At 37.4% G+C, this 13,317-nt stretch overlaps 1 protein-coding gene across 6 annotated transcripts in view; it reads right to left on the bottom strand.

Moving 5' to 3' along the window:
* slc20a2 (solute carrier family 20 member 2) overlaps nucleotides 1-13,317 on the bottom strand; it is a 42,479-nt gene that overhangs the window by 12,866 nt on the left and 16,296 nt on the right. For 5 of the 6 annotated variants that reach the window (XM_056237553.1, XM_056237552.1, XM_056237556.1 and 2 more), the window contains exons 2-8: nucleotides 9,400-9,957; nucleotides 8,828-8,968; nucleotides 7,943-8,028; nucleotides 5,831-5,927; nucleotides 4,250-4,369; nucleotides 976-1,185; nucleotides 267-873 (exon numbers count right to left, since the gene is read on the bottom strand). In XM_056237553.1, the coding sequence (XP_056093528.1) occupies nucleotides 267-873; nucleotides 976-1,185; nucleotides 4,250-4,369; nucleotides 5,831-5,927; nucleotides 7,943-8,028; nucleotides 8,828-8,968; nucleotides 9,400-9,688 (1,550 nt within the window). In that variant the 5' untranslated portion in view covers nucleotides 9,689-9,957. Of the gene's footprint in view, nucleotides 1-266; nucleotides 874-975; nucleotides 1,186-4,249; nucleotides 4,370-5,830; nucleotides 5,928-7,942; nucleotides 8,029-8,827; nucleotides 8,969-9,399; nucleotides 9,958-11,979; nucleotides 12,046-13,317 lie in introns of those variants that run through there. The other variant, XM_056237554.1, reaches the window with a different exon arrangement.

Raw genomic sequence — 13,317 nt, forward strand, 5'->3', positions numbered from 1 at the left:
TCTGGGTATGTGCCAAATCATCTGTAGATCCGTGAACCAGATCTGTGGCACTCAACTGAGGGCTTGTTCTCAGGACACACTAATGCTGTGGAATGTGGAAAAAACTATGCAAATACAGTAGGTCTTATTCTGAACTCGCTAATCACAAAGCATACCAAAACGCAAAAATACTGAAGTTTCTCAAAAGCATACTGAAACATAAGAAACGCCTGTCGTAGGAAAAAGAACCTTGGTTTTGAAACCAAAAACTACATCAAGTGGCATACCTGACATCATTCCCCCCGTGCGCAAACGATCCGAAACAGGCGGTGAGGATTTGCAGGAAGTGGAAGAGCAGGTAGACTTGAGCATTGTCCTTCTCTTCCTTTTCCTCATCAATGCCGTCCTCCACACCTTCAGCAGGGGCAAGGGGCTCCCTTTTATCGGCTGCCAACTTCACATCCACATCACCTTCCTCTGCTTCAATCTCGGCCTCCGCGACCGCGTTACAGTAGCTGGAGTAGCTGTCATACCGCAATCGCTTCTTGGAATAGAAGACGCTGTCGCCCACTAACTTCTCGCTGTCCTCTGGAGGAGGGGCGCTGGCCTCCGACCGTATCAGGGGTTGCATCGGCATGCCGCAGATGGCTGCTGTGTAGCACGTGTAGCTGTTGTTGCGGCGAAGGTGACGGTAGTTGTTGTCAGTACGCGAGGCGCTGCGCTCGTCCTCCAGGCGGCCCAGGTGGATCTTGTGTAGGAGGTCCTTGTAAAGACCAGAGTCCTTGTGAACAGTGTGATAGACCTGGCCGTCGCTGCGCATGTGTCCGTCAAAGCTGAATCCCCCATTGGAAATGGGTGACTTGAGGCAGCCGTTGGTCATGGAGTTGGTACGACCTGACATGAAAAAACGAAATAAACAAACATATCAGGTCAGTGCAGGACATTTTTTTCAGATGGAACCCATTAAAAACAAAATAACCACACCCTTTCACGTACCATACACTCTGCCGTTGGGGAGAACAGTGCCTCCATTAGCCAGACTGTTCAGCTCCCCTGTGGACTCCTCTGTCAAGGGCAGCACAGCGTCGTTGCTGTTTTTCGCACCTGGGAGCTCTTTAAACACGGGGGCTTCCTCTTCCTCCTCCGGAATTTTATCCAAACTCTCATCAGAGATGCGGGAAAGAGCATGCTCTTTCTTCAGGCGACCTGTTTAGGGGAAAAAAAGTAGGAAATCATTTAAAAGAAAGGTATCAAAATTAGGTAGGGATGCACAATATATTGGTAATGGTTAACACCCAATATTAGAGTTTTTTAATGATTGTATATTGGATATTTGTTTTGCATGCTCATTTCCCTAATTGTTCAATTTACATTACCTTTGTAATCATCTAACACTCACTGAAAGTTACCGTATTTTTTTACTTTTAACGGGTTTTTTTTTTATCTACTGAAATATGCTGTAACTAATATTTCAAAGCAACTTATATAATATGCACATCAAGCACGCAAAACATTTAGATTTGTGCTGAATGAGAAAGGTATGCAAGCCCAAGTTTATTTGTATAGCGCACATCCCAAACGCTGGTAGTTGCAGTTTTGCTTTAAATAAATTTGTCTAGGCTTGTCATTTATAATAAATGTTTACATTTAGAATGAATGTCTCTTTAATTTATTTGTTTAATACTTAATATTTTTCATTCCTTTCCTGTTCTGAATACTGTTAAATGTAGGCCTAAATGTAAATTTGTTGTGGAGTAAGGGGAACTAAAATGCATGTCTATAATGTTTGTAAAAAAAAATATATGTACCACCAGTATTTTACATTATTTCTGAATGTTATAATAAAATGTGGATTATATCTTATCTGTGGTGTTTTTCCTCTTAATGCAATTTTAACCGACTAATTTTCCAGAAAATACGGTAATCTTTAAAAACAATAATACCGGTAATCTTTTCAAATACATTTTTTTTTTTATACTGAACATTGTAATGTACCATTTAAAAGATTTATTTTTGTTTTATTGTTTTATTTTAAATGTGCTCTCTAGCATTCAAAGGTTTGGGGTCGGCAAGATTAATATAACAAAAATATGATTACAACTTACTATTTTTTAAAAATATGTAAAATGTATATTCCTGAGATATCAAGATCCTTCAGAAATCGTTGCTGATTAGGTGCTCAAGAATCATTTGTTAGAATTATCATTTTGTTCAAAACAGATTGTGCTGCATAATCTTTTTTTGTGGAAATCATGATATAGTTTTTCAGGATTCGTTAAAAAGTGACAGTAAAGACACTAAGGCCCTATCTTGCACCCGGCGCAAATGACTTTGTACACTGACGCATGTATCATTCCTATTTTGCACCCGCGCAAAGCGGGCTTTTCCCTCCACAGACGCACGTCGGTAAACTAGGAAATGATGAACTTGCGCACCCTGGGCGGGTCGGCGCAAAAAGGAGGCGTGTTTCCTGCGCAAACATTCCCTAGTGCTATTTTGCAGTTCCAGAAAACAATTGCGCCACTGACCAGAAAAAAAAACTAGTCTAAAGTCAGTGGCGCGTTGCGCATACATTCAGATGCTATTTTAAGCGCGCATGCTTGGCCATAATACAGAGTGTGTGAACAACGCGCATACACTGCAGATGCATTTTACTTTTTGCAAATAATACAGATAAGGAAAAATATTAAAACACGAGGGAAATCATTGTTGTGTCCATGATGATGGGAAAAGCTTACACATTTACCCAAATTATTATATGCATGTTTAACCGAAGCTAATTTGGGTGGGTTTGTCCCATCCCCAATGTCACTTCTCTTTCTTTTACGGCCCTGACGAGAACATCGATCTCCTCGGCTGTGAACCGATTCTGAAGCGCGCCTGGTAAATGCGCCGTAATAATAGGATTGCGAAATGGAACAAGCGCACCTCGTTCATCATGCTCTTAAAGGGAATGTGAATGACGCTCTTATTGGTTTGTTTCCCGTTACGCCCAAACCACACCTATGAATAATGAAGCTACTTCAGACCAACCCCTTTTAGATTTGCGTCGAGCGCAAGAGTCATTTATCCCGCCGGTTAAATAGCAACAGCGCCGAGATCCGCCCACAAATTTACTTGCGCTTTGCGCTTGACACTTGCGTTTTAGATCGTTAAAATAGGGCCCATAATGTTACAAAAGATTTATATTTCAAATAAATGGTGTTAAAAAAAAAACTAACTGACCCCAAACCTTTTAATGGTAGTCTATTTAGACAAAATCGTATAGAATATTCGCTGCATCGGCCAGAATTTTAACATCAGTGCATCCCTTATCAACAGAAATGTTCTTTGCCGAACAGACGGGGAGGGGGGAGTAGGCAAGCTTTGTGAAACTGGTGAAAAGCTGAAAATTAAAAGCAGCATTAACAAGATTACAGTGAGAAAAACGAGCAAGCAAACATAATCACTGATAAACATGGATAATCCGTGCGTGAAAAACTGTGATATCGGTATGATTACAAACTGGCTCTTTAAAATCGAGCAGTGATAATGAACAACAAGCACCAAGCACTTTATATTAGTGCCCCGCATATTTAATGCTAATTTGCTCTTTACTCATAGAATTGATTCTTCTCAAAAGCTTAATAAATCAGATTTTTGCATGTGGTCTCACATGGGAAACCACACTATGAAATAGACCCTTGATCTGAAAACAAATTCAATAAAGCATGCATCAATTCAACAAAGCGCTGATCCTTGAGTGAAAGCAGTGCTTTAACATTACATTTCATTAGTGATTCATTTCATTAAGGCACTTCTCTCAATCAAAACACGTGGGCAGCCAATCTTGCATTGAGAAAGGTACAGCGACTGCACAAGGTCCGTGTGACTCATCTGAAAAAATGGTGTTGTTTTCAAATAAACAGCTTCAGTTTATTTGCTTTTCATCAGTCGACGCAACATGGGCCCACAAGCCAGAGCCAGCAAAAGAGAGTCTTTACATTACAGAGCGCCCCAGCAGAGCAGCAGATGTTAGGCAATTCCTTCCCCTCCTGATCTGGTGAAGATACCTCATGCTGAGTCACATCTTTGACTTTTTCCAAAGCTAGATTAGAAATAACATCTAACTTAATGGCCAGATGTCAAGTGCACAAACATGTGGAACACACAATTTCTGCAAATGTAGTTAGTAATTGTCCTCAGATAATTGATTCCTAATCGGAAAAAGAAATAGAACATTTAGGACAAACGGAACAGAGGGAGGGAAAGGGAAAAGGACAGTACGTACTTGCTATTTTTCTTCTCATCCAGGGGCAAACAAAAAACCAGACCACACCGGCACATACCACAGCGCCAGCCAAGGTAATGAGGCCAATAGCCCAGACGGGGAGCATCTCCAAGCCCAGTACTGCACAAAAAAGGAGGAGAGTCACACGGTCACACACATCATTAAACTTTGCTGTGAGATTTATTAACAATCGAGTGAATATATTCTGAAAGAAAATGCATTTTACGTGGAAAGACAATGTGGCCTATTTAATGACAACAAGCAAACTCAAGGTAGATCAAGGACGTCTCTCGGGCGAATGTGACATCATTTCCAGTGATGGGAATAACGGCGTTATAAATAACGCCGTTACTAACGGCATTACTTTTTCCAGTAACGAGTAATCTAATTGATTACTCTTCTCATCTTAATAACGCCGTTCCCGTTACTGCCAAAAAATGCGGCGCGTTACTATAACTGATGAAGCTGGGTTTTTTTTTTTCATCAGACCAACTAGATCTCTGAGCGAGAGGCAAATACTTTTTTTACTGTTCTTCCTTGGTTAGTGGGCAGAGCACGAGACAAGCGCATAAATGCTGACGACTGAGGTAGAGTAAAATGTCATTGTAAGCCAATCAGAGGTAGAGTCGGGCGGGTGTTCGAAAGCACGCATAGTAGTGATGGGCATTCGGCACTTTTGACTCAGCTCACTGAAAAGAGCCGGCTCTTTTGGCTCACAAACGGCTCTTTAAATGACTTTGACTATAATATATATATTTTTTTTACATAATTATTTAATTTCTATAGGCTAAATTTGTAAAAAATAGAGTCGGCTCTTCAGATATGCGAGCCAGCTCCCGACGTTCACCTAAAAGAGCCGGCTCTTAGAGTCGCCTCATTCGCGAATCGCGAACGACCCATCAAAAGCTCATTCGCGAACGAGTCGATCCATCATCACTAACGGCTAACGCTCATGAATTGCGAACGACCCATCATAACGCATAGTCGGACAGGACAGGACACACAATGAACAACACAAGCAAGCCAGTCAGTCAACGAGAGACAGGTATGGCGACGAGCTTAACAAGCTTAATTTAATTTTGCCCAGTTGTGGCCTGTTGAGGGGCAATATATCAAAAGTTCCAAAACATCTATTGTGTTATTTGCATTGATCCACTATATAAACATAATATCTACATGGCATTTGATTGGAGGCTAGTCTCACTTTGTCCCACAGCAACATTTTTTTTTTTTTGATGTGTGTACAATGTTTCATGTTTCTGTTAATAATGTATTGTATTAAGTGTCCATTTCATTATAATATTCAGATTTATCATAAATAATTGAACATGCACATGTATTGTAAGTTCCGTTAAAGAGGGGTAGAGGCGGGGTCACATTTGAGCATTTAAAATTTAATTTTACTTGAAAGTAACGCAATAGTTACTTTAAGTAACTAGTTACTTTTAGTAACTAGTTACTTTTAAAATTTGTAACTGAGTAAATAATTTAGTTACTTTTTGGAAGTAGTAACTAGTAACTGTAACTAATTACTTTTTAAAAGTAACTTGCCCAACACTGATCATTTCAATACTGACTTACAGGGAGCGCCAGTGTACATGATGGAGAAGGTGTTGATCCCGATGGTCGAAGCGTAGAAGAGGGGCAAAGCGCGGAGACCATTGGGAACAGGGTCATCCTGTAATGGACAGATCGCAGAAAGGGTTTCAAATCTGTTTAAACCTACACAGATGATATGAATAAATACAAAACATTTCCAAAGTTACATTTAACACTCATTTCTTTTGTTTGTACATTAAAGTCACTGTCATTCTTAAATGTAGTTGCAATATTTTGTAGCTTAAAAGAACCACTCCATTGTTGGTCACAATTTAAAAGTAGCACATTTCAATCAGTGTTATAGTATTATTTATTTAGTACTACAGTATTAATTCATATTCTGTTGTGATTTTGTCATTATTATTTTTGGTTCTATTTAGCTTTAAATTATTTATTTCTAGTTTTAGTAATTTTAGTACTTCAGCTTAAACATATTTTAGTTAGTTGCCATGCCAACATCTCTAATTTTCATTTGTAGTTTTTTTATCTAATATTTTTATTTTATTTTATTTCAGCTTTATTCCAATTCCTTATTCCAATTAGTTTTAGTCAACAATAACGATACTGATTTAAATACTCTCTGAAAGGGATAGTTAACCCAGAAAATGAATATTTGATTATTATTTATTTAACAGGCAAAATGTTCAAGCCGCTCTTTTCCATACAATGAAGGTTGGGTTAAGCATCAAAACTACCAAAAAAAGAAGAAGAAAAAAAGAACCTGTCTATTTCTGAGCTTTGCAGAGAAGAACATTTTGAGTTATAGCTGCACGAATCTGGATAAATTGAGAACCCCCTTTTTAAAAAAATAGAGATCACGATTCTCCCACGACTCTAAATAGACAACTAAACAAAATAACGTAATTAAACCAGACATAAAAAAAAAAAACATTTTGTATGAATGATTCAATGACTTATAAAGTTTCACTTGTTTACTGTATGAATCAGCGTTTTTGAACAAATCTATTGAATGGATAATAAAATGGCAAATACATTTTTAAAAAGTCATTTGTTTCCACCTAGTGGTGTAACATTGTAAATTATACAATCCTTATTTGATGCGTCAAGCTACTTTCAAGAGGTGATTTTAATCGCTACCGTACAGCGTTTATATCAAAAATATTAACTTTTATCCCAGTACTTCTGCGATCATTTGAATTATTGTAACACAGATATAATGATACTGTTGTTGAAAAGACTGTTTGTGAAGCTGTTTCATTCCTATACGACTTCTGCTATCACTGGCCAAGCGGCAGCACCAACACAGATCTGAATGTTCACTGTGATCGCACTTGTCCAAGGTTTAACAGACATAATGATTAATCATGTGGCTCTATTTTCAGTGTATATTAAAATATATATATTTTTAAAACTTAAAAACTAAGAAACTTTAAAAAAATATATACATCTCTATAGTTCCTCACACAAAGCAAATCACATGGCTTCAGAAAACGTTGAATATAGCACGCAAGTAGCATGGACCATTTTTCGTTTTTTTGTTATTATGAATTTTGTTGTCTTTTCGGAGCTTGGGATTACCATCTATTACATTTTACTCGCATTATTGCATTATTCATATATTATATATATATGAATTTTCATTTTTAGGTGAACTGTTCCTTTAAACCACTGTGCTTATGTGGCCACTGGTAAGAATGCATTTCCCAGTTCCTAACTCTTTAAGGATTAAATATTTAAGTGTTTACAGAAGCAGAGCCTACACCAGGCTCACATTTAAAAGATGAACTGCTGTCGACTGTAAAGCAGTTCCTGTGCCATCACAGATGAGCTATTGTCAAAGCCATCTAAACAGCCACAGGCACCGCTACTTGGAAATAGCTGAATGCATGTTAAACAGTAAATAGAAATGAGAACATGTGATGTCTTATAAAGGACTGGTGATGGAACGGTATACAACACGGAAGGACTGGGAGAAGGCCTCTACAGCACGTGTGAATCAAAAGCCAAAAAGCGCCGGTCTCAGTACTTTGATCCTTTTCCCCCCCTTCGTTTTGACACAGAAATTTGTCAAAACGAGATCACTGAATTAAGGTGATATAAGACAGGTGTAATAATAGTCGACCCATAACTCACCTTGCTAAGAATTAAATATCTGATGATGAAGAAGAGCAGGCCAGACATCAGGCCAGACAGCAGAGGGGAGATGAACCAGGAGGCAACTGCATCAAATACAGCAATTACTAAATCAATAGCTTTCCAATATAATTATGCATTACGCAGCTAGAGGCACAAAGGCCAACAGCTGACATTACATTAATTACAGATCTCGGTTACAAGAATATTGACAGCAAAATAATTATAATTTTAATCCAGAGAAACAATATATATAAAAATACGGTTCAAACATTTGAGGTTGGTAAGGTTTTTCATGTTTATTATAAAAGAAGTCTCTTACACTCATAAAGGCTGCATTTATTTGATCAATATTGCGAAATGTTATTACCATTTTAAATAGCTGTATTCTATTTGAATATATTGTAAAATGTAATTTATTCCTGTGATGGGGTAAAGCTGAATTTTCAGCATTGCTACTTTAGTCTTCAGTGTCACATGATCCTTCGGAAATCATTCTACTATGCTGATTTGCTGCTCAAGAAACATTTCTAATTATTATCAATGTTGAAAACAGTTGTGCTGCATAATAGTTTTTGTGGAAACCATGATACATTTTTTCAGGATTTGTTGATGAATAGAAATGATATCATTTTTTGATATCCTTGCTAAACAAAGAACTGCTTTAAAAAAAATCTTACTAACCCTACATGTTTGAACAGTGTAGCAAAGCGTAGCATTAAGTAAAAAACAGTGCACTAAAAGAGGAATTAGACAGCAGAAACAAATAGTAAAAGACTGACCTTAAGCACTCAGTTGCATCAAAGCAATGAACAAAAATGTTTTCTGGCGATCAAATAACTACCATAGTATGATAAATAATGAATTTCATAATGGATTTTTTACCAATTTTGACTAACTGCATCCACTGTACTCCTTTAGTGCCAATAGCAACCATGGAGAAGCCAATAGTTGATCCCACAATGCAATGAGTTCCAGAAATGGGCAACTTCAGAAAAGAGGCAATGAGCTGCCAAGCCGCAGACCCTGAAAGAGACGGGAATATGAGTGGGAGGTGGAGCAGAAAAAAGTCTTTCAGCCATATGTTCTCTTCCCTTCTGTCTTCAATACAGTCTCTGGACGGGATACTATTAAAATTGTTACAACATAGCTATTCACTACCAACTGACATTAAAGAACTCCCAACGACATGTTTGATTTCATTACACAACTTCTTTTATACCATCTATGCAATGTTCTAACTTTGAGTTTTACATGTCTAGATAAAAATGTGTCCCATAAAGCTAATTTAACTCAGGCATCAGCTAAGTCACTCAATAGCAACTCACTATAATGTAATCATAACTCCCAGAACCTGGCAGCCTACAAAAAATAAACAAATGCCTCGCTAAGCTTCTCCATCATTAATCTTCAAAATGACACACTGAGGTTTCAACTTTAAACGAGCCATTACTTACCGACCATGGCGCTGACCTCTCCAGCCATCAGTACCGGCACAGTGTCATTGTATAAAGTAACATCTATAATTCCCTTCCGAATGGTTTCCCCGACTTTGGCACCAAGGAGCATGGAGCCCAGGGTCTCAAATATGGAAGCCAGGATACAGGCCTGACGTAGCGTCACCACTCCTGACCCGACAGCTGTGCCAAACGAGTTTGCCACGTCATTGGCCCCCACTGAAAATGCCAGGATGAAGGCTATAATGAAGCCAAGCACGACCATCCACAGGTACGAATCTGTTTCCATCTTGGATTTTGTTCAGGCAAAGCTTACAAATGAATGCCAAACAACCAACTACAAAGAACTGGAGTAAGGTGCTGTACTACGAAGGAAATTCTCCTTTGCTCGTTTCTTTTTTCTCCCAACTTTCCCCAGGTTAGAAGAGTTCTTGGGGGAGAGGTACACTGCTAACTAAGCCGTTTAACCTCAGTCTGTAGAGTGCTGAGCAGTGTAGGCAGGAGAGAGCATTCCATTGTTTGGCCCTCTAAGTGTCCTGTCCACAAAGACGCCTTCAGCTGTCAAAACAAGAGAGACAAGGACATCATTACACAGTATTCACACTTTCCTTATAGACTGCATAATGTAGCCAAAAAGACCATGGGAAATGGAAAAGTTGGACAGACAGGTGTTGGGGACGTCGAGGAATGTGAAAAATTAATTAATAACAGTAATAAACATGAAATAAAAATGATAAAATGACAAAATGAATTAAAAACTAGCCAGAATGAGTAACAGTAGGGGTGTTATATCACATTCACAATATAGTCAGTTTTGCTTTAAATATGTTTTTTTATAAAATAATACAAATTTTGATACCATAGACATTTCATAATTCTTGTCACCATTGTCAATATCACAAAAAACTAATACTAGCCAAACTAAATAAAAAAAACTCAAGCTTACTGAAGACATGTAAACAGTCAGTGATAAAATAAGAACAAATAAACTAATTACAAGCAATAGGATAAAAAAAAACTACAATAGAACAAATAAACTAATTACAAGCAATAGGATAAAAAAAACTACAATAGAACAGATATAACTAAAAAAGACCTTTTTGAAAAACTTCAAGCACTACATAAATTGTATTAAGCAATCAAATGTATAAAAGAAAACTCTGTGTGGTCTTTACTGTGTAAATTAAACATACATTTGTTCTTATTAAAATTACAAAAAATTATTAAGTCAAGAGCAGTGAGGGATTTTCTCTCTTTTGTAGTTTTATTAACATGAAAGACAGACAGTAGAAATATATTAGGCTGCTGTCACTTTAAGAGCTGTGAACTTCCAATATACTGTTATACATGCGTTTCCCATCTCAACTGTGTACGTTCACTTAAGGCATAAATGACTGTATTTACTAGTATACTCACAAAGACAGGTATTTTGACATACAAGTGCGTTTATTTAACCATTCAAGGCCAATAAAGCGGAAAAATAACAGACAGCGCTGAGAAACAGCGCACATATAGCAAAATGAGTTACATTTAGCTGCCTATTGCGCCTCAATGGTTTAAAATCACTTGTTTTTAAACCACAACGCTTAAATGTTGACACATTTCTAGCGGTTAATCGTGTCTACCAATATAGCCCACCCCTAAGTAACAGGGTTGAAAATTAGGGTTATCAGGAAGGGTTAGCTATAGGAACTACTGTTGGTTTGTAGCTATTTTCCATAAATATAAGAAAAATATTTATTTAATAATTTTCACAAAAAGTTTGATATCTTTATACACATACAGTACAAACTAGAGTCAAAAACTCGACATCAAACTTCAACAAACGGTCAAAAAGAAGGTGCTTTCCTTCAGAAAATGGTTACTATAAACCTCAAGAATTCAACCTTTAGGACATACATAAATACATTTTGGAACAGTGATCCAGTGATTTCTTTCTAGTAATAAACATTATTAAATTCATCATTAAAAATAAATAAATAAATAAACACACCAGAATGTGTAACAAGGTTGAATATTTGCCATTCAGAAAGGGCTATCTAGTAAGGAACTTGTGTTAGTTTCATAGATTTAAGAAAAATATTTGTTTGGTAATTTTCCCCCCTCACAATAACTTGAGTAACAGGGCTGAAGGTTGAGCGTAAATACAGAACAATTTGTGTAATAATTGAGAAAATTAAACAAGATGTTAATTGTCTTCCTGCCATGCTGTAAAAAAAAATAGAGAATTGTTACATTGTTTGGAATAAGGGTGAAAATCATGTGGTAACAGGATTAATAATCAGAAATTCGTTTGACTACAATGAATTGAGTATTTCAACAGTTTATGACGATATTATGATGTTATTGTATGATTTTAATCGTTGGAAAGAGTCAGAAAAGTCGAGAACTTTGAAGAGAGACAGACCAAAATAACCATACATACATCTGGTATGTTAAAATTAAATTAACATGAAAATGTGCTATGTGTAATTAAAGTACAATATGATTTATTTACCAAAAAACTTGGGATTTCAAGGTTTAAAATAAGATAACATATAGCATTACATAAAACAGTAAGAAAACCACTTGAGCACTTACATTAACTGTCCACCTTACACTACGACACCAAGGGCGAAGCGTTCAGGTGTGACCAAGACACACAGTCGTACACTGTCGTCCATAACAGAATGTAGCAGCACAGTAAGCACTGCAAAACAATCACTCGTGCTTCACACCTCCTCTCTGCTTCTTGGCTTCGTTTCAGGTTTGAGTCTCCCACCGAGGCGAAGCAGTACAGCGAGTCGTGCTCCAGCTGCACTGTGCAACACTGCGGAGTCGCAGCCCCTAATACCCGCTTACAGCCTCCTCGCTTCCTGCTTTCCCCGCTCTAAGAATCTTAGTGGGTCAAATTCATTGGAAAACGGCAGGGCTGTAAAAGGGCCACTATGTGCTTGGTGAAATCTGATCAGTCCTGTTTATCGGAACGACTGATCCCACACCACAGGGGGACAGTACAGTATTTAGAGCATCAGTCAACAGCTGATGACAGACTGGACTTTAAAGCATTACAAAGACACAGTATACGATCATGTAGTGACGTCAAAACAAACACCTGTAAAATTACAGAGCGTTCTCACCACAGGCCAGACCTGCAATGCAGAGGCTGAAAAATCACTGCTCAGAACTGATATCCCGAAGTCAACTCGATGGGGGACAACGGTACATTCTTCTACTTCACTAAGCCTTTTGTTTAAAGGGAATTAAATGTAAACAGTGGGAAAGCCAGACTAATACATGCTCAAGGTATTTACTGATTGTGTGCCAGAGTCCCGTGAACGGCAACACCTCACGTATCAAACATCACATGGTTGTTGACTTTGTCACAAAAGATGGTCTGTATAGTATAGCTGCATTTTTTTTTTTCAAATAGAGATCACGATTCTCCCACGACTTTGAACAGACAACTAAACAAAATAACACTTAATTTACTAGAGGCTCTGACAAAATATGAATTTGCTGCTGTATATGCCATCAACACCAAGGGGGACAGGGAGTTTGAGAAACCTGTCTGAAACTGTCCCAATTTTTGCAATTCAATTTAGATCGGACCACTAACTTTACCGATAAAAAGAACCCGATACAGTGTCTTCCTCGGTTGAAATCACATTCTATTAAAATTTCTAATCAGCATATTAGAACGATTTCTGAAGGATAAATATATTCAAATAGAAAACAATTATTTTAAATTGTAATATTTCATAATATTACTGTTTTTAATCAAATAAATGCAGCCTTGATGAGCACATGAGACTGTTTAAAAAAATGTTTTTTTTTCTAAATCATATACTAACCCCAAACATTTGAATGGTAAATATATTAGAGATGCACCGATACTAAATTTCTCCGCCATTACGATAGCGATTATTCAGAATAATA

Source organism: Rhinichthys klamathensis, unplaced genomic scaffold (genome assembly GCF_029890125.1).
Source record: "Rhinichthys klamathensis goyatoka isolate OS25496 unplaced genomic scaffold, OSU_Roscu_1.1 h1tg000487l_1, whole genome shotgun sequence".
Classification (NCBI taxonomy): Eukaryota; Metazoa; Chordata; class Actinopteri; order Cypriniformes; family Leuciscidae; genus Rhinichthys; species Rhinichthys klamathensis.